The 20131-nt window shown below is 42.4% G+C and overlaps 1 protein-coding gene across 1 annotated transcript; it reads right to left on the minus strand.

Annotated features, from left to right (window-relative positions):
- Positions 1 to 3999: 3999 nt before the first annotated feature.
- Positions 4000 to 18646, minus strand: LOC311136125 (myelin protein zero-like protein 2). Its single transcript, XM_084170210.1, has 4 exons — positions 18421 to 18646; positions 5751 to 5920; positions 5340 to 5550; positions 4000 to 5209 (listed from the first exon to the last, which is right to left on the minus strand). Exons 1-4 carry the CDS (start codon positions 18464 to 18466, stop codon positions 4944 to 4946), a joined length of 693 nt encoding a protein of 230 aa, XP_084026336.1. The 5' UTR covers positions 18467 to 18646; the 3' UTR covers positions 4000 to 4943.
- Between the last annotated feature and the right edge of the window lie 1485 nt (positions 18647 to 20131).

Below are 20131 nucleotides of genomic sequence, written 5' to 3' on the forward strand. Positions count from 1 at the left end.
CGGAAGTTTACATACACTTAGGTTGGAGTCATTAAAACTTGTTTTTCAAGCACTCCACACATTTCTTGTTAACAAACTATAGTTTTGGCAAGTCGGTTTGGACATCTACTTTGTGCATGACACAAGTAATTTTTCCAACAATTGTTTACAGACAGATTATTTCACTTATAATTCACTGTATCACAATTCCAGTGGGTCAGAAGTTTACACTAAGTTGATTGTGCCTTTTAACAGCTTGGAAAATTCCAGAAAATGATGTCATGGCTTTAGAAGCTTCTGATAGGCTAATTGACATAATTTGAGTCAATTGGAGGTGTATCTGTGGATGTATTTCAAGGCCTACCTTCAAACTCAGTGCCTCTTTGCTTGACATCATAGGAAAATCAAAAGAAATCAGCCAAGACCTCAGAATTTTTTTTTGTAGACCTCCACAAGTCTGGTTCATCCTTGGGAGCAATTTCCAAACGTCTGAAGGTACCAATTTCATCTGTACAAACAATAGTACGCAAGTATAAACACCATGGGACCACGCAGCCTTCATACCGCTCAGGAAGGAGACGCGTTCCTAGAGATGAACGTACTTTGGTGCGAGAAGTCCAAATCAATCCCAGAACAACAGCAAAAGGACCTTGTGAAGATGCTGGAGGAAACAGGTACAAAAGTATCTATATCCACAGTAAAACGAGTCCTATATCGACATAATCTGAAAGGCCGCTCAGCAAGGAAGAAGCCACTACTCCAAAACCGCCATAAAAAAGCCAGACTACAGTTTGCAACTGCACATGGGGACAAAGATCGTACTTTTTGGAGAAATGTCTGATCTGATGAAACAAAAATAGAACTGTTTGGCCATAATGACCATCGTTATGTTTGTAGGAAAAAGTGGGTGCTTGCAAGCCGAAGAACACCATCCCAACCGTGAAGCACGGGGGAGGCAGCATCATGCTGTGGGGGTGATTTGCTGCAGGAGGGACTGGTGCACTTCACAAAATAGATGGCATCATGAGGAAGGAAAATTATTTGGATATATTGAAGCAACATCTCAAGACATCAGTCAGGAAGTTAAAGCTTGGTCGCAAATGGGTCTTCCAAATGGACAATGACCCCAAGCATACTTCCAAAGTTGTGGCAAAATGGCTTAAGGACAACAAAGTCAAGGTTTTGGAGTGGCCATCACAAAGCCCTGACCTCAAGCCTATAGAAAATGTGTGGGCAGAACTGAAAAAGTGTGTGCGAGCAAGGAGGCCTACAAACCTGACTCAGTTACAGCAGCTCTGTCAGGAGGAATGGGCCAAAATTCAACCAACTTATTGTGGGAAGCTTGTAGAAGGCTACCCGAAACGTTTGACCCAATTAAACAATTTAAAAGGCAATGCTACCAAATACTAATTGAGTGTATGTAAACTTCTGACCCACTGGGAATGTGATGAAAGAAATAAAAGCTGAAATAAATCACTCTACTATTATTCTGACATTTCATATTCTTAAAATAAAGTTGTGATCCTAACTGACCTAAGACAGGGAATTTCTACTAGGATTAAATGTCAGGAATTGTGAAAAACTGAGTTTAAGGCAGAGTAAGAAAGAGGGAGAAACCTTTGAGACCACAACACCCATGATCCTCAGCGTGGACCCAGAAAGAGACAGATGGAGCTGCTTCCTTCAATGGACACGTTGGGCACATCAGTTCACAAAAACTACAGAACCCATGGAAAACAGGCTTCTTGGAATCGTGGGGTTCTTCTTCTGCATTCAAAGGTATATGACAGTTCCTTTTTATGTCCAGAAGTAATAGGCAGTTATTTATGTTGTCATTGTTGCAGGAAGCAGGAGTGCGTTGGCCAGAAAAACTAAATGGCAGATAGTCACTGAAAGCTCCTGGCCCAGGAAAGCTTCCACCAGCCCTACTGCCCTTTGCCTTACCTTGAGCTTAGCCACCCCTAGATATAGGGCTTCCACCAGCACTAGCCCTTACAGTAGCCACCCCCAAATACCACAGGTTTAACAAAAGGGTTTCACTGAATCAATTCAACACGGGACCTTGATCATAACCACAGAACACACTCACAAATCTGCTGCCAGATACATTCATTTGGGAATAATGTCAATATCTGTGTATGGGCCATTAGCTCAATTATAATGTTGATTATTCAACTGTTAAAATAATTCTGTAAATGAATTTAGAACAAATAGCTACCAAACCAAATGTAATGAATACTGGAGCAAAGAGTTTGAGCCACAATCTGCTAGTTGGACGCCACCACACCAAGAGACTGCTGCTGGTGTCATTTCAGCCATATCTAATAAGAGTAGTCATCATACTACATAGTCAAAATACAATCACATATTAGGATTTGGCGGTATACCGTATATACGGTATCCCAGGGTATTTCGAAATACCATCAGTATGATTTTCCAATACCGTCAATACCGTTTATTGTTTTTATAAATTTGAATATTAGTACTTTTTAAATAAATACCTGCAGTCAACTTGTGCACTAGGTAATACATAAAGCAGATCGCGTTAATCATTTCGCCTGTTAGATAATTTTTCATTATGAAGCTTACCAGTACTAGTTCCCAAAACATGAAGTGCACTTCTGTAGCCATGAAGTGCTTTGAAAGGCTGGTCATGGCTCACATCAACAGCATTATCCCAGAAACCCTAGACCCACTCCAATTTGCATACCGCCCCAACAGATCCACAGATGATGCAATCTCTATTGCACTCCACACTGCCCTTTCCCACCTGGACAAGAGGAACACCTACGTGAGAATGCTATTCATTGACTACAGCTCAGCATTCAACACCATAGTGCCCTCTAAGCTCATCACTAAGCTAAGGATCCTGGGACTAAACACCTCCCTCTGCAACTGGATCCTGGACTTCCTGACGGGCCGCCCCCAGGTGGTAAGGGTAGGTAACAACACATTTGCCACACTGATCCTCAACACAGGGGCGTGCTCAGGGGTGCGTGCTCAGTCCCCTCCTGTACTCTCTGTTCACCCATGACTGCATGGCCAGGCACGACTCCAACACCATCATTAAGTTTGCCGACTACACAACAGTGGTAGGCCTGATCACCGACAACGATGAGACAGCCTATAGGGAGGAGGTCAGAGACCTGGCCGTGTGGTGCCAGGACAACAACCTCTCCCTCAACGTGACCAAGACAAAGGAGATGATTGTGGACTACAGGAAAAAAAAGAGGACTGAGCACGCCCCCATTCTCATCGACGGGGCTGTAGTGGAACAGGTTGAGAGCTTCAAGTTCCTTGGTGTCCACATCACCAACGAACTATCATGGTCCAAACACACCAAGACAGTCGTGAAGAGGGCACGACAAAGCCTATTCCCCCTCAGGAGACCGAAAAGATTTGGCATGGGTCCTCAGATCCTCAAAAAATTCTACAGCTGCACCATCGAGAGCATCCTGACTGGTTGCATCACCGCCTGGTATGGCAACTGCTTGGCCTCCGACCGCAAGGCACTACAGAGGGTAGTGCGTACGGCCCAGTACATCACTGGGGCCAAGCTTCCTGCCATCCAGGACCTCTATACCAGGCGGTGTCAGAGGAAGGCCCTCAAAATTGTCAAAGACTCCAGCCACCCTAGTCATAGACTGTTCTCTCTGCTACCGCACGGCAAGCGGTACCGGAGTGCCAAGTCTAGGTCCAAAAGACTTCTCAATAGCTTCTACCCCCAAGCCATAAGACTCCTGAACAGCTAATCATGGCTACCCGGACTATTTGCACTGCCCCCCCACCCCATCCTTTTTACGCTGCTGCTACTCTGTTAATTATTTATGCATAGTCACTTTAACTCTACCCACATGTACATATTACCTCAACTACCTCAACTAGCCGGTGCCCCCGCACATTGACTCTGCAACGGTACCCCCCTGTATATATAGCCTCCCTACTGTCACTTTATTTTACTTCTGCTCTTTTTTTTCTCAACACTTTTTTTGTTGTTGTTTTATTTTTACTTTTTTTGTTAAAAATAAATGCACTGTTGGTTAAGGGCTGTAAGTAAGCATTTCACTGTAATGTCTGCACCTGTTGTATTCGGCGCATGTGACCAATAAAATTTGATTTGATTTGAAAACAGCTGTTTGAGCCAGTCAAGTGTGTTTGTTTACAAAGAAGCACAATGAGCAAAATGGGAGCTTCGTGAGGTGAGTCACTCCTGCAGCGCAATTTAAGTGAGGTGATGAAGTTACAGCTATGTTTGCCAGCTATACATCTTATAACTATTAAATTAACTATCTAAGATGTGCCAAATAAGTTATCTCCAGCTGGGTTCTGCTAACTTGCTAATGCCAACTAAGTGGCTAACCTTAGCTTGCAAGATCAACCTTCTTTTGAGATACTTGCATAACTTTAGGAGCTGGGTTGTCTGTCTTAGTAGTAAATGTTTAAATGCGTTCGTTAGCATTTACCTAGCATTCGCTATGGGGATTCCTTAGTACTTTTTAGCATTTTGTTAGCATTCTGGTAAGTGATGTTTTTGGGGCTTTTTTTTACATTGTGTGCACTACCGGTAATAGGGTAATACAGTATATCCTGGGATGGCACAGGCACGGTACGAAGATATGGAAATCTGGATACCGCCCAACCCTATCACATAGTTGTCTGTAAAAAACATTAAGTGCATAAAACAGTACCTGACATTAAAACTAGTGGAATGTAAAGAGATCACTAATACTCTGGGTAAGTTCAACTACAATAGCTAATTCAGTCTGCAAGGCTCATATTGAGGGAGGGATGAGTGGAGTGTAGAAAAAAGCAGGACACCGACCAAAAGAATGCATTAGTCCCTCCCAAACAGTGGTCCTGGACTGGCCAGCCCCTCCAGTCAGAGACCAGTCCGTCCAGACAGAACACCTCCCCACACCAGTCAGCAGAGGTAGGGAGGGGACACGCCCCTGACCCCTGACCCATCACCACACTGTAGGGTCCTTACACTCCTCACTGGCCTTCAGTGCTTTCTCCTGTAGGATGTTGGCCTGCAACTCTCTCTCCTGTAGGACCCTGGCCTGTAGCTCTCTGGTTTCCTGCAGTTTCCTCCCCTGCAGCTCCATGTCTGTGTTGGCATGGCGGTTGCGGTTGCAGTACTTGAACACCATGAAGAGACCCAGCAGCACCAGGACTATGGCGATGGTTCCCCCGATGGCTGCAGCCAGGATGCCTATCTCAGAGATGGAGACTGGAAGGAGCAGCACAGCCAGCACACACACGCACACACACACAACAATACATTAGTCCTTGCTAAGGTTTCTATGCAACACACCAGTGTGAGTGAGTGAGTGAGTGAGTGAAGTGATTGACTGACTTACCTTTCTGGACAACCCTGAGGGTGACCTCTCCATTGATGCCGTGGACGTCGGGCAGGTTGCGGACCTGGCAGGTGTAGGTGCCGTTGAAGGTGAAGGGGACTTCATGCAGGCTGATGGAGGCGTCCTGTCTCAGGATGTCCCCTGACCAGGTCGCATGGCCCTTAAACCGCCCCTCTGTAGGGGGGTACGCCGTCTCCTGGTAGTAAAACACCTGACACACACACTTACAATTATGCTCTGCTCTAAAATGTTGATGTTTTACGTAATACTCTGCTCAACAAAGCCTCCATGTCCCATGTCTATCCAGTAGTCAAGCTGGTTTACGATGCTAACCCAGTCTCCCTCCTAATTCAGACACATTCGCTGTATGACAATTGTTAGTTCTGCTCCCATTGTGGAAAGGTCACCCACCGACTCCTCAGCTCCCTGGCCAAGGGGACGGAAGTTCCAGGAGACAGCCACAGAGGAGTGGGACACTGGGTGTTTGGACTTAAAGGTGCACTTCAGTCTCACTTCTGTCCCGTTCACCGCCTCCACCTCATTGGACGTGAAAACCTCCATCCCACCGACTCGCAGCACACCTGACACAGAGTGGACTCAATGAGACACGTGAGCACAGTTATACACTACAGTATTCACTATATACACAATAACCCTGAGAGCAGTCCTCACAGAACTTTTAGAGCACACTATTAAAAACAGACATATTTATTTCACAGCTTCAAATCAAATCACATTTTCTTTGTCACATACACATGTTTAGCAGATGTTATTGTGGGTGTAGCGAAATGCTTGTGCTTCTAGCACCGACTGCAGTAATATCATGTGTGCACATGACCATGAGAAGGTTGATAGTGGTTTTTGCAACAACCGTGTCTGTTTACATATCTTCAGTCTAAACTTGGCCCGCTCCCTTCAGTAAACACAGCACTACAGTCTATCTTCAGTAAACATAGCCTTGACTTCCAATAGCCAAGTTGTTCACTGACTACACTTTTCAAATCCCTGGAGCTGTAGTGTAGCTCAGTACTAGGTGTACCCTCCCTCCCTCCCTTAAATTCTTCAACCTGTACTCAGTCAAACCCTTCAAGCGTGTCTCCTCTCCTACAGTACTTTGTGCAGTCCAGTGTGGACCAATCACCACAATGAGCTGGGTTAGAGTTCTAAATCACACCCGAGTCAAACACAAAGCAAACTGAATGAACATATAAACTATAACAAATATTCTAATTAGAAATCAGGTGGAGTGGCCCTGTATTGATTCACTCAGCATTAGGTCTTCACGGGTCCAACAGACATGAAATTCTGAGATTCGACCTGGGACCCGAGCGGGTTCGGGTCCTAAATTCTGACTTTTGTCTCGGATCTGGGTTGGGTCTGATATAATTTTCATGGGTCTCAGGTATGTGCAATTAAAATTCCCTACTGGAACCGATTGGACTCGTCCTCTGTTAATGTAGTGTGTGTGAGGTGATGAGAACTGCGCAAGCTTGTTTTCTGTGTCAGCCATTTGCAACTCAATAAAACGTATAGCTTATGTCCAGCTGAAACTGGTTCCGGCTGCTCACCTCACCTGTGCCTGCTGCTTACGAGGGAGAGAGAGAGAGTGAACGAATCCTTGGCTACTGTTGATTGAGAAGATGGAGGCCATTTTAATTGAATTAAAACGAAAGTAAGAGGAGAAAGAGTATAGTGAAAAGAAAACGAAGAGGAATGTCCGGAGACAAGTTTTCATTGTATTTTGTTTTTTTAAATGTACAATTTGATTTGATATTTTATAAACAATACAAAACATCCACACGACATCATACAAACATCAACTACATCACACCTGCCCAGACCCACTAGCACCCTCCCCATCTCCAGTGTCTGCATCACTTTACACCACATGGCCTCAAACTGTACCATTTTGTTTCTCTCCGTAGCCCACGCACTTTCAATTTTTAGATAATAAAGCATTTTACCTTTCCATTGCGTGAATGACAGATTGGTTGATTTCCAGTTTAAGTATATGTTTTTTAAGATGATTGACGAGATAAGTATCGTCCAACCCATCGGGTATCTCACTGCACCCTCATACAGTGGGGGAAAAAAGTATTTAGTCAGCCACCAATTGTGCAAGTTCTCCCACTTAAAAAGATGAGAGGCCTGTAATTTTCATCATAGGTACACGTCAACTATGACAGACAAAATGAGATTTTCTTTCTCCAGAAAATCACATTGTAGGATTTTTAATGAATTTATTTGCAAATTATGGTGGAAAATAAGTATTTGGTCAATAACAAAAGTTTCTCAATACTTTGTTATATACCCTTTGTTGGCAATGACACAGGTCAAACGTTTTCTGTAAGTCTTCACAAGGTTTTCACACACTGTTGCTGGTATTTTGGCCCATTCCTCCATGCAGATCTCCTCTAGAGTAGTGATGTTTTGGGGCTGTCGCTGGGCAACACGGACTTTCAACTCCCTCCAAATATTTTCTATGGGGTTGAGATCTGGAGACTGGCTAGGCCACTCCAGGACCTTGAAATGCTTCTTACGAAGCCACTCCTTCGTTGCCCGGGCGGTGTGTTTGGGATCATTGTCATGCTGAAAGACCCAGCCACGTTTCATCTTCAATGCCCTTGCTGATGGAAGGAGGTTTTCACTCAAAATCTCACGATACATGGCCCCATTCATTCTTTCCTTTACACGGATCAGTCGTCCTGGTCCCTTTGCAGAAAAACAGCCCCAAAGCATGATGTTTCCACCCCCATGCTTCACAGTAGGTATGGTGTTCTTTGGATGCAACTCAGCATTCTTTGTCCTCCAAACACGACGAGTTGAGTTTTTACCAAAAAGTTCTATTTTGGTTTCATCTGACCATATGACATTCTCCCAATCCTATTCTGGATCATCCAAATGCACTCTAGCAAACTTCAGACGGGCCTGGACATGTACTGGCTTAAGCAGGGGGACACGTCTGGCACTGTAGGATTTGAGTCCCTGGCGGCGTAGTGTGTTACTGATGGTAGGCTTTGTTACTTTGGTCCCAGCTCTCTGCAGGTCATTCACTAGGTCCCCCCGTGTGGTTCTAGGATTTTTGCTCACCGTTCTTGTGATCATTTTGACCCCACAGGGTGAGATCTTGCGTGGAGCCCCAGATCGAGGGAGATTATCAGTGGTCTTGTATGTCTTCCATTTCCTAATAATTGCTCCCACAGTTGATTTCTTCAAACCAAGCTGCTTACCTATTGCAGATTCAGTCTTCCCAGCCTGGTGCAGGTCTACAATTTTGTTTCTGGTGTCCTTTGACAGCTCTTTGGTCTTGGCCATAGTGGAGTTTGGAGTGTGACTGTTTGAGGTTGTGGACAGGTGTCTTTTATACTGATAACAAGTTCAAACAGGTGCCATTAATACAGGTAATGAGTGGAGGACAGAGGAGCCTCTTAAAGAAGAAGTTACAGGTCTGTGAGAGCCAGAAATCTTGCTTGTTTGTAGGTGACCAAATACTTATTTTCCACCATAATTTGCAAATAAATTCATTAAAAATCCTACAATGTGATTTTCTGGATGTTTTTTCCTCAATTTGTCTGTCATAGTTGACGTGTACCTATGATGAAAATTACAGGCCTCTCATCTTTTTAAGTGGGAGAATTTGCACAATTGGTGGCTGACTAAATACTTTTTTCCCCACGGTATGCATGTATGTATATATATATATATATATATATACACACACACACACACAGTACCAGTCAAAAGTTTGGACACACCTACTCATTCCAGGGTTTTTCTTTATTTTTACTAATTTCTACATTGTATTATAATAGTGAAGACATCAAAACGATGAAATAACACATATGGAATCATGTAGTAACCATATTTTATATTTGAGATTCTTCAAATAGCCACCCTTTGCCTTGATGACAGCTTTGCACACTCTTGGCATTCTCTCAACCAGTTTCACCTGGAATGCTTTTCCAACAGTTTCGAATGAGTTCCCACATTCACACTTCTTGGTAAGTAACTCAAGTTTAGATTTGGTCTTTTAGGTTATTGTCCTGTTGAAAGGTGAATTCATCTCCCAGTGTCTGGTGGAAAGCAGACTAAACCAGGTTTTCCTCTAGGATTTTGCCTGTGCTAGGCTCCATTCCATTTATTTTCTATCCAGAAAAACTCCCTAGTCCTAAACGATTAAAACCATACCCATAACATAATGCAGCCACCACTATGTTTGAAAATATGGAGAGTGGCACTCAGTAATGTATTGGATTTGCCCCAAACATAACACTTTGTATTCAGGACAAAAAGTAAATTGCTTTGCCACATTTTTTGCAGTATTAATTTAGTGCCTTGTTACAAACAGAATGCATGTTTTGGAATATTCTGTACAGGCTTCCTTCTTTTAACTCTGTCAATTAGGTTAGTATTGTGGAGTAACTACAATGTTGTTGATCCATCCTCAGTTTTCTCCTATCACAGCCATTAAACTAACTGTTTTAAGGTCACCATTGGTCTCATGGTGAAATCCCTGAGCGGATTCCTTCCTCTCCGGCACCTGAGTTAGGAAGGACACCTTTATCTTTGTAGTGCCTGGGTGTATTGAAACACCATCCAAAGTGTAACTAATAACTTCACCATGCTCAAAAGGATATTCAATGTCTGCTTTTTTTTTGTTGCCATCTACCAATACGTGTCCTTCTTTGCGAGGCATTGCAAAACCTCCCTGGTCTTTGTGGTTGAATCTGTGTTTGAAATTCACTGCTCAACTGAGGGACCTTACAGATAATTTGATGTCTGGGGTACAGAGATGAGGTAGTCATTCAAAAATCATGTTAAACACTATCATTGCACACAGATTGAGTCTATGCAACTTATTTTGTGACTTGTTAAGCATATTTTTACTCCTCAACTTATTTAGGCTCCATAACAAAGGGGTTGAATAATTTGACTCAAGACTTTTCAGCATTTAATTTTTTATTATTTTGGAGGGAAAAAATTAAAAACATAACTCCACTTTGGTGTATTGTGTGTAGGCCAGTGACAACAAATCTCAATTTAACCCATTTTAAATTCAGGCTGTAACACAACAAAATGTGGAAAAAGTCAAGGAGTGTGAATACTTTCTGAAGGCACTGTATATGCATGCAATGCCCTGATTCATTTAACACTCAAATCTCCGACAGCTGACCCGTGAAATTTTGAATATGCTACACATCAAAACACAACCAATATTTTGTTTGTAATTTGTTTGAGGCAGATTTTAAGGGCATGTAACTGTGGATCATTTGGCCAATAGGCCTAGCGCTCGTTTATTTATGGCACTGGCAGCGCTCAGTCGGAGGTTTGTTTCTCTCTCTCTACTCTTGGATCTGAATGGATCACTCAGACCCGAACCAGCACTGGTCTGTTTGGGTCTGTTTTTCCACGTGCCTTTTCGGAACGGGTCTGACTGTCCTCGGGTCCACTCGCAACAGGCCTCCATTCTTTTGAAAATTAATTTATGCAAATCAGGTCGGGTGGGAAACCCACGGATCCATTTCGGAACAGGTCCAACTTTTTGGACCTGTGAAGACCTCTACTCAGCATTCCATTGTGTTTATATTTGGCAGTGTGTGTTTCTCTGTCTGATTAATGATGCCGGCAGGTGGCTGGTTAATGATTGTAGGTGTTCAGTCCAGAGGTCCACGTATGAGAGCCTGAACCAGCCATGGAGTATAAAAGGATTCTGATAAAGGTAAAAAAAAAAAACATCAAATGTTCTGACAAACATTCAATCTTCCATCTGTACCCATTGTCACCACTCTGAAGCGTAGATTAGATTGTTCCCCTTCAGGAGTTTGGTGTCCAGGCAGAGAGTACGGCAGGGTAGGGGCTCGAGACAAATAGGGATTAATACCAGCCATGTGCATTCCTTTTTACTTCATGCTCTGCCTCATTGCCCTGATAGCCCTGTGTTATGGATTAAAACATTCACTCTCAATCAGCATCCAGGTCATTCCTATCCATCCTGGCATGTCCATGGCAGACAAGCAAAAGATCAGTAATCCTTTACAAAAAAAACAAGACAAGGATGTGCAGTATTTTCACACACTCACTGGTAGCAGAAAATAATCAAACAGTGATACTACTGGATGTTGTTTTCACAACCTGAGAGAAGCAAATCATTCCTGGAGTAACCTGTCCTTCTATATCCATCTAACAATTATCCATGAGGACAATAACTTATGATCACTATGAGCTTTGGCCTGGTCAACCTGAGAACCATGTCAGAAATGTCAATATATACTGTATGTCCAAGCTATTCTATAATGATAAAGTATAAATCAAGAGTAGGCTACTCATTATCAAGATTATGGAAATGAGATAGGGGTTCTGTTCACCTGACCTGTAACCATCTGAGCCTGACAGTGGCAGAGGTGGGACCAAGTCACTATTATTCGAGTCACTAGCAAGTCTCAAGTCACAAGGTCCGAGTCTCAAGTCGAGTCCCAAGTAGAACGGGTCAAGACTCGAGTCAAATTCAAGTCGTGCATTCTATGAGCAAATCAAGTCGAGTCTAAATCAAGACAAGTCTAGTAAAAAAAAAAAAATCTATACATGCAACGACTTGTTCAACTACAAATCTTTGTCTATTTACTGAGACAGCCCTTTTCATTATTTTGTCTACAACACATTTTGATAAGCCTTTGTAATTGTAAAATAGGGACCTTGTAGCAGTCATAAGGGCATGAAATCAGCAGAAGGCAAGGAAGGTTGATGTGCTCAGAGTGTAGATTTATTTACAGGTCTTGGTGATCAAATGGTGAAAGCGCCATATCATACGAAAATACCAAATACACTCTGAGCATTAGCCCAAAAGAAATAGCCTCTGTATCAGGCTTAACCTGTCCTATCTGAATGGACACAGGTAGAGGGCAAGACTGTACAGCCTCCCCTTGAGAAAACAAATTGGTCTAACAGGAGCTCAAACAGGTAGGCCTACATAATATAAGCACTTGGTCCCCAGGACCATACAGTTACCCAATTGGCAATTACAACTAATAAACTGGTCCTACAATGTAAAAGGCAAGTTCCACATCCATTGTTACATTGGTACATTCGTCTTAATCAGACTTAGTGATTATTAATGACATCTCAACACCATGCATACATGGAACAATACATTTTCTCTTATTCATTGTTCTGACTCCAAAGCGTGGAGTGCAGGCCATGTAGCCTATTTCTACGCACACTGAGGCGCGCATGCTCCTATTATGCACAACCAGAATGACAGAGGCACGGAACTCCAACATAACCAGGAAATATGAACAAAGGAAACCATACATTGAATAAACAGAACTTCTACCCCATGAATCTTGTGAACGTTCATGTCCACAATAAACATCGCACCCACTCTTAAAATGTCTCGTAGGCCTATCAAACATGAAAAACAGTAATGTCTACATGTTGCAATAAATGGTACGGGGATGGAATGATGAAACGCTAGCAATTATTTTAATATTAGATGGAATATAGATTTACCACATAGGGCCTATGAATTTAACATGTGAAAGCAAGAGCAAACATTTCAACAAGAGAAAAAAAGCACTCTCCAATGGCTGGAGTTTGTAGAGTGCAAGTGAAGAGCCTCACCTATGGTGCGTCTTTGCTACAGTAATGATTCATTTTAAACAAATTCCAAATGAAAACTTCATCAGTAAATGATCAATTTCAAGCAATTGTTACATACCAAAATACCAGTAGGCCTATGCTAGTAATTGTTGCCCCACAGCTGATGAGCTTACATTTACATTTTAGTCATTTAGCAGACGCTCTTATCCAGAGCAACTTACAGTTAGTGAGTGCATACATTTTTTTTATTTTTTTTCATACTGGTCCCCCGTGGGAATCGAACCCACAACCCTGGCGGTGCAAGCGCCATGCTCTACCAACTGAGCTACACGGGAGCTTGCAAAGTAAACAGTTAATATTCTTGATCACCAAACAATTTTTGGAGCTGCATATTTATTTATTTATTTTGGCAATCCTCTCTTCCTATAATTTGACATTCTTCTTCTATGGAATATTGGCGATCGCACTATTTAATGTAATTTGCGGGATGGAAACAGGATTCCCAAAAATTGAACTAAATAAATACAAAATACAAAAAATAAACTACCAAACTATCAAAAAATTAATAAAACCGAATCAAACAACTTTTCTGTTAAGAAATATCAATAAAACAGATCTGATCCCTACACAGGCTCAAGGGGAACTTGGGAGGACGGGTCTTCTGGCGCCAGTACCCCTTGCATGCAAGTCTTCAGATGTAAAATCCTTAAGTCTCCCAAAAACCTTTCTGCCGCAGCCACAATAATGTCCAGTTTCTTAGACTTCTTTGAGGCTTGTGCTGTACAGTTTCTAACTGTGGCATTGAAAGCCACAAAATCCACCTTTTTAAACACACAGGGTATCTTTTGACTGGCAGCAAACATTTACTACAGGCTGTGGTGCGTCACCAGCATCACTTGTTTTCTCAATTGTTATAGTCGCCTCCGCATAGGAGATTCGATTGACCACTAACTTTGCCACCTCAATCTCCTTCACCCTTACAGGGCAATCCAGGAACTCGGGATCTGGATCCCCACCACGATTGCAACACCGTCGACCTTCTACACACCGTTCTTCAATATACAGTACTCTGTCCGTCTGCACGCACTTGAAACATGGCCAAATCCTTTACAATTCTTACATAACCAAGCTTCACATGCGAAGGTATTTGCTCTTTATAAAAAAACAACAGGACCAACAGACTTCCTTATTTCTCTCCATTCACCCAGCGGGTCAGACGCCGGGCACCGACCACACCAGGAATTTTCTTCAGGTATTCAACCTGAACATCTGTCGTCACCCCTGAGATTACTCCTTTGACGGGTGCTCTACTCTGAAGTTCAAAACACAAAACTTCTGTTGTTCGGATTCTTTTGAGGCTCAATGCAATCTTCCTCTGTTCTTCAGAAATACAATTAATCAAAATAAGACCACTCCTGGTCACTCTGACAGACTCCACTTTTCCCAGCGCATACGTCACCATTTGACACCTCAAATGGGTTTCCCACATATGCATCCTTACTCAACAAACGCATCCCGACAAGAAGCGATTCATTATCATTCATACAAGTATCCTCCACTCCAATTTTAGTCAATTTCCTTTTTGTTCCAGTTTTCGCTACTACTGTTGTCCATTCAGAACACCCATCTTCACCAACTTGGCTCAACGTGCTGCTTGAGTCAAACTCTGCATCCACTTCCGCCATCTTTTCCGAATTTCAACTGGCATCTCCAACTTCCCTCATAATTTTGAAGTTTGCGCTGCACCCAATCCTATAGCTGTATAGAAAATCAGCAATCCGTTCGCTCACCACCCGACCTGTGTTGATTGACAGTTTGCTGGTCAAATCAGAGTGCCGAGTGTGCGTTTCACTAGCCAATCTGTGCCAGTAATTTTTTTTTTCAAGGGCTATGCTGTGGCTACTGTCTCTGGCTGCGTGTAGAGTGAAAGGTGCTGCATGGTCAATCCGACATTTGCAGTGACCCTACAGCATTTACTGTGATACGGCCTCTGCAGAAGTCAGGGCATTCATACTTCTTGCTCTTCGCGGAGCAGAGCTGTTGTGAAGGAAGTTGTCAAGGAAGTGAGTTTGTGTTTATACAGGACCTCCCGCCCCCTCCTACCGAGTGGCGCAGTGGTCTAAGGCACTGCATCTCAGTGCTTGAGGCGTCACTACAGACCCCCTGGTTCGATTCCAGGCTGTATCACAACCGGCCGTGATTGAGAGTCCCATAGGGCGATGCACAATTGGCCCAGCGTCGTCTGGGTTTGGCCGGTGTAGGCCATCATTCTAAATAAGAATTTGTTCTTAACTGACTTGCCTAGTTAAATAAAGGTTAAATATATTTTTTTTAAATGAGAAGAAAAAAAATACGGAGCTACAGTGCTATGAAAAAGTATTTGCCCCCTTTCTAATTTTCTCTACTTTTGCATATTTGTGATACTGAATGTTATCAGATCTTCAACCAAAACCTAATATTAGATAAAGGGAACATAAGTGAACAAATAACACAACAATTACATATTTATTTCATTTATTTCATAAACAAAGTCATGCAACACCCAATTCCCCTGTGTGAAAAAGTAATTGCCCCCTTACACTCAATAACTGGTTGTGCCACCTTTAGCTGCAATGACTCCAACCAAATGCTTCCTGTAGTTGTTGATCAGTCTCTCACGTCGCTGTGGAGGAATTTTGGCCCACTCTTCCATGCAGAACTGCTTTAACTCAGTGACGTGTGGGTTTTCAAGCATGAACTGCTCATTTCAAGTCCTGCCACAACATCTCAATTGGGATTAGGTCTGGACTTCCAATTTGTTGCTTTTTAGCAATTTTCATGTAGACTTGATTGTGTGTTTTGGATCTGCATGACCCAGCTGTGCTTCAGCTTCAGCTCACAGACAGATGGTCTGACATTCTCCTGTAGAATTCTCTGATACAGAGCAGAATTCATGGTTCCTTCTATTAAGGCAAGTCGTCCAGGTCCTGAGGCAGCAAAGCATCCCCAAACCGTCACACCACCACCACCATGCTTGACCTTTGGTATGATGTTCTTACTGTGGAATGCAGAGTTTGGTTTTCGCCAGGCATTACTGGAACCATGTCGTGTTACTTTTTTTTACTTTCGTTTATTTAGTAAATATTTTCTTAACTGCATTGTTGGTTAAGGGCTTGTAAGTAAGCATTTCAGGGTAAGGTCTACACCTGTTGTATTCGGCGCATGTGACAAATAAAAATAGATTTAGTGCACAATTCTAATTTGTACATAGGTCACAAATAAAGCTATCCCCAGTAAAATTGGAGCACAACTCATGAGCCAACCTCCTACACTGCTCATACCTAATCCAGTCCCCACCTGTGACTGAAAACAGGGGGAGAGATGCCAATTGAAAAGCTCTCTCTTAAAAACATAGCTAGCTATCTAGCTATATGACATAAAATGCTAAAAGTTAAAGTAACATTAACTGTAAAGCTATCAGTCACTAGTTGAAGCATTTACAACTGTAATTAAGTTACTTTGTATTTTACCTAATAATTATATTATTTATTTTACCTCAGACGATCTGGTAGTAAGGTTGCTAGCTAGAATTCCTAGCAGCTTATGAAGTTGCTAGCTAGCAAGTTAGCATAAACTAGCACTAACTGGGCTAGTCATTGTCTAAATGACAAGTAGAAACACATTCATAACCATAAAGGAGTAACACAATAAAATAACAATAAAGAGGCTATATACAGGGGGTACCGGTACCAAGTCAATATGTGGGGGTACAGGTTAGTCGAGGTAATTTGTACATTTAGGAAGGGGTAAAGTGACTACGCATAAATAATAAGCAGCGAGTTGCAGCAGTGTAATGCAATAGTCCGGGTGGCCATTTTATTAATTGTTCAGCAGTCTTATGGCTTGGGGGTAGAAGCTGTTAAGGAGCCTTTTGGACCTAGACTTGGCGCTCCGGTACCGCTTGCCATGCGGTAGCAGAGAGAACAGTCTGACTTGGGTGACTGGAGTCTTTGACAATTTTTTTGGGCCTTCCTCTGACACCGCCTAGTATATAGGTCCTGGATGGCAGGAAGCTTGGCCCCAGTGATGTACTGGGCCGTACGCACTACCCTCTGTAGCGCCTTATGGTCGGATGCCGAGCAGTTGCCATACCAGGCGGTGATGCAACTGGTCAGGATGCTCTCGATGGTGCAGCTGTATAACTTTTTGAGGATCTGGGGACCCATGCCAAATCTTTTCAGTCTCCTGAGGGGGAAAAGGCATTGTCGTGCCATCTTCACGACTTTCTTGGTGTGTTTGGACCATGATAGTTTGTTGGTGATGTGGACACCAAGGACCTTGAAACTCTCGACCCGCTCCACCACAGCCCTGTCGATGTGAATGGGGGCATGTAAGAGAGTTGCCACATCAATGTTACACTGAATTAATTAGTTAAAGTTATTAAACGTTATATTCCAATGTTATTAGTTATATTCCATTCCAATATTATATTCCAATTAATCTTTTTTTAATGAATTAAAAACAACTATTGAAAACCTTTTGCTCCTGAATGTCATTTTAAAGACTGCTGGGATATAAAACCTTGCATTATTCAAATATTATTTAGTGCAATTGTACATAATGGATTGTGTGGAAAAGGAACAACAAAGACAGAACAAAGAAAATGTATGTGCAGGTGATTTAAAGAGGGACTTTACATCAAATCTCCTCATAGTGCGGATATTAATGGGGACATGTGCAACAACATTTTCCCCCCATATTTTATTTAAATAATTAAAATAAGATAACTAGACTTAGCTTTTAAGTATTACTTACTAAAGCATTTATAAATAAAACCGATTAAATTGATTTTAACACACTTGTGTGAAACCCTATGCCATAATCTTCTACCGAGATAACTGGCACCGCTGTGGGCCAGTTACCCCATGTGGGGGGGCCAGTTACCCTAGTACTTTTTAAAAACGCCCCTTTTCTAAAAACAACATTTCATGAAATGACTAAAAGTGTGAACTGTAGCCATTTATTTGCCTTTATAGTTTATTCCCCTAAGCATCCACATATAATTATTTTTCCAAACATTGCTTTTTTTTGTCAGCAATTAGACATTGTTCTTAGGGGGGGCTAGTTACCCCCTAGTACCCTAAATTGGCTTTAATCCACAAGACCGTGCCACAAAATGAGTGACAAAACCTGGCAAGATAATTTCAAGTCATCAGTCTTGAGGGTCCAAGTCAAGTCATTTTATTTTCTATTAGGTGGAGCATCTCAAGTCATCAAATTTGTGACTCGAGTCCACAACTCTGGACAGTGGTGTCAATTGGATTCATGAGCACAATGACTGCTGGAGCCTCTGGATCAATGTTTTGACTTAATAATAATAGGCCTAAGTGTTTATGTAAAGCTTCCAATCATCAACAATATTCGTTTGATTTACTTGATCATACAGAATAGCGACTAATTGCCATAGGACTGAAAACAGAAATTAAGGAAGTAACTTCGAACTCACCGAATAAACCCAGAAGCGCGAGGAACTGTAGCCATGTCAAATACATCGGATTGTCAGTTTGTCCAGGCCTCAAATACACTGACAAACTTTCAACGAGTTACTAGAAACCACCAAAAGTTAAAATTTTAAGGGTCATTTAGGCGTATACCTCGACAGGGTTTTGATAAAGAGTCCTAGCTCTAGGAATCGTAAGTCTGAAACCCAAAGGTGTGCGCACTCGGGCTGTAGGCGGAGTCAGCATCACACACCTTTTACCTTTGCCCGACTGGTGGGAGGCGCACGGTGGTGTAAAACATGTTTTTGTTCCCCCAAAACTCTGTGCAAAGTATTAATACTGCTAGCCTACCTTTACTTGTATCCAAGAATTGATGCAATTAGGATATGTCAAAACTGCTGCTCAAACGTCTCTTTTTTTTTTTCATCTACCCGCAGCCAAAATCATATTGAACATTTTCCGTTTTCTTTCCCCGTCATTTCCTTCCAGCTGACCAAGTATGCATGCATGTGCAGGCAGAGACAATGCATTAAGCATAGCCAACCTATGTTGCCCAACAAAGTGAACAGTGAAACAGAAAAATTACTTCGAAGTTGTTTTGCTATCCAGCCAAATATGTTGTAGGTAGATCATTGATAATGCACTGATGTATCATCTTATTATGTAGTAATTTGTATTCATATCAATCATAACCACTGATTTAACCTATGACCCCTAGAATGCAACAAATGTGTTTACCTCCCTGTTAGTGACCATTTCTCCATTGCCAGGATAATCTATCCTCCTGAAAAGTGTGGCATATCAAGCTGATTAAACGGAATGATCATTACACAGGTGCACCTTGTGCTGGGGACAATAAAAGGCCATTCTAAAATTTGCAGTTTTGTCCCACAACACAATGACACGGATGTCTCAAGTTTTGAGGGAGCGTGCAATTGGCATGCTGACTGCAGGAATGTCCTCCAGAGATGTTGCCAGAGAATTGAATGTTCATTTCTCTACCATAAGCCGCCTCCAATGTTGTTTCAGACAATTTGGCAGTACGTCCAACCGGCCTCACAACCGCAGACTACGTGTATGGCGTTGTGTGGGCAAGTGGTTTGCTAATGTCAACATTGTGAACAGAGTGCCTGCCCCATGGTGGCGGTGGGGTTATGGTATGGGCTGGCATAAGCTACGGACAATGAACAAAATTGTATTTTATTGATGGCAATTTGAATGCACAGTAATACCGTGACGAGATCCTGAGGCCCATTGTGAGGCCCATTTTTTAAAGGTATCTGTGACCAACAGATGCATATCTGTATTCCCAGTCATGTGAATTCCATAGATTAGGGCCTAATGAATTTATTTCATGAATTTTATCCGGTCCTTTTCCATCCCCACGCTACACGGATATGGTTTTTAGTCGTAAACGCCAATTACACACCTGGCTTAAGGGATACTGCTGCACGATGGGAATTCCTTTTGTGGATAACTTTGCAGCTTTTACAGACCGACCAGGTCTATTTCTTCGGGACAATTTACATCTTAACAGGTATGGCTCCAGCATCCTCTCCACCAACATGTCTCTTACTCTTGCCTCATGTAGAGCCTTTGATACCTGACGTTGTGTATTTTCAGGGGTTGACTTTTGGGATTGTACGCTCCCCTATCAGACTATGTTCAATGCTCCTCTCCCAGTTTCATTAATTAGTCCCTCAATTGCAAATATGG

Source organism: Coregonus lavaretus (genome assembly GCF_964263955.1).
Source record: "Coregonus lavaretus genome assembly, chromosome: 10".
NCBI lineage: Eukaryota > Metazoa > Chordata > Actinopteri > Salmoniformes > Salmonidae > Coregonus > Coregonus lavaretus.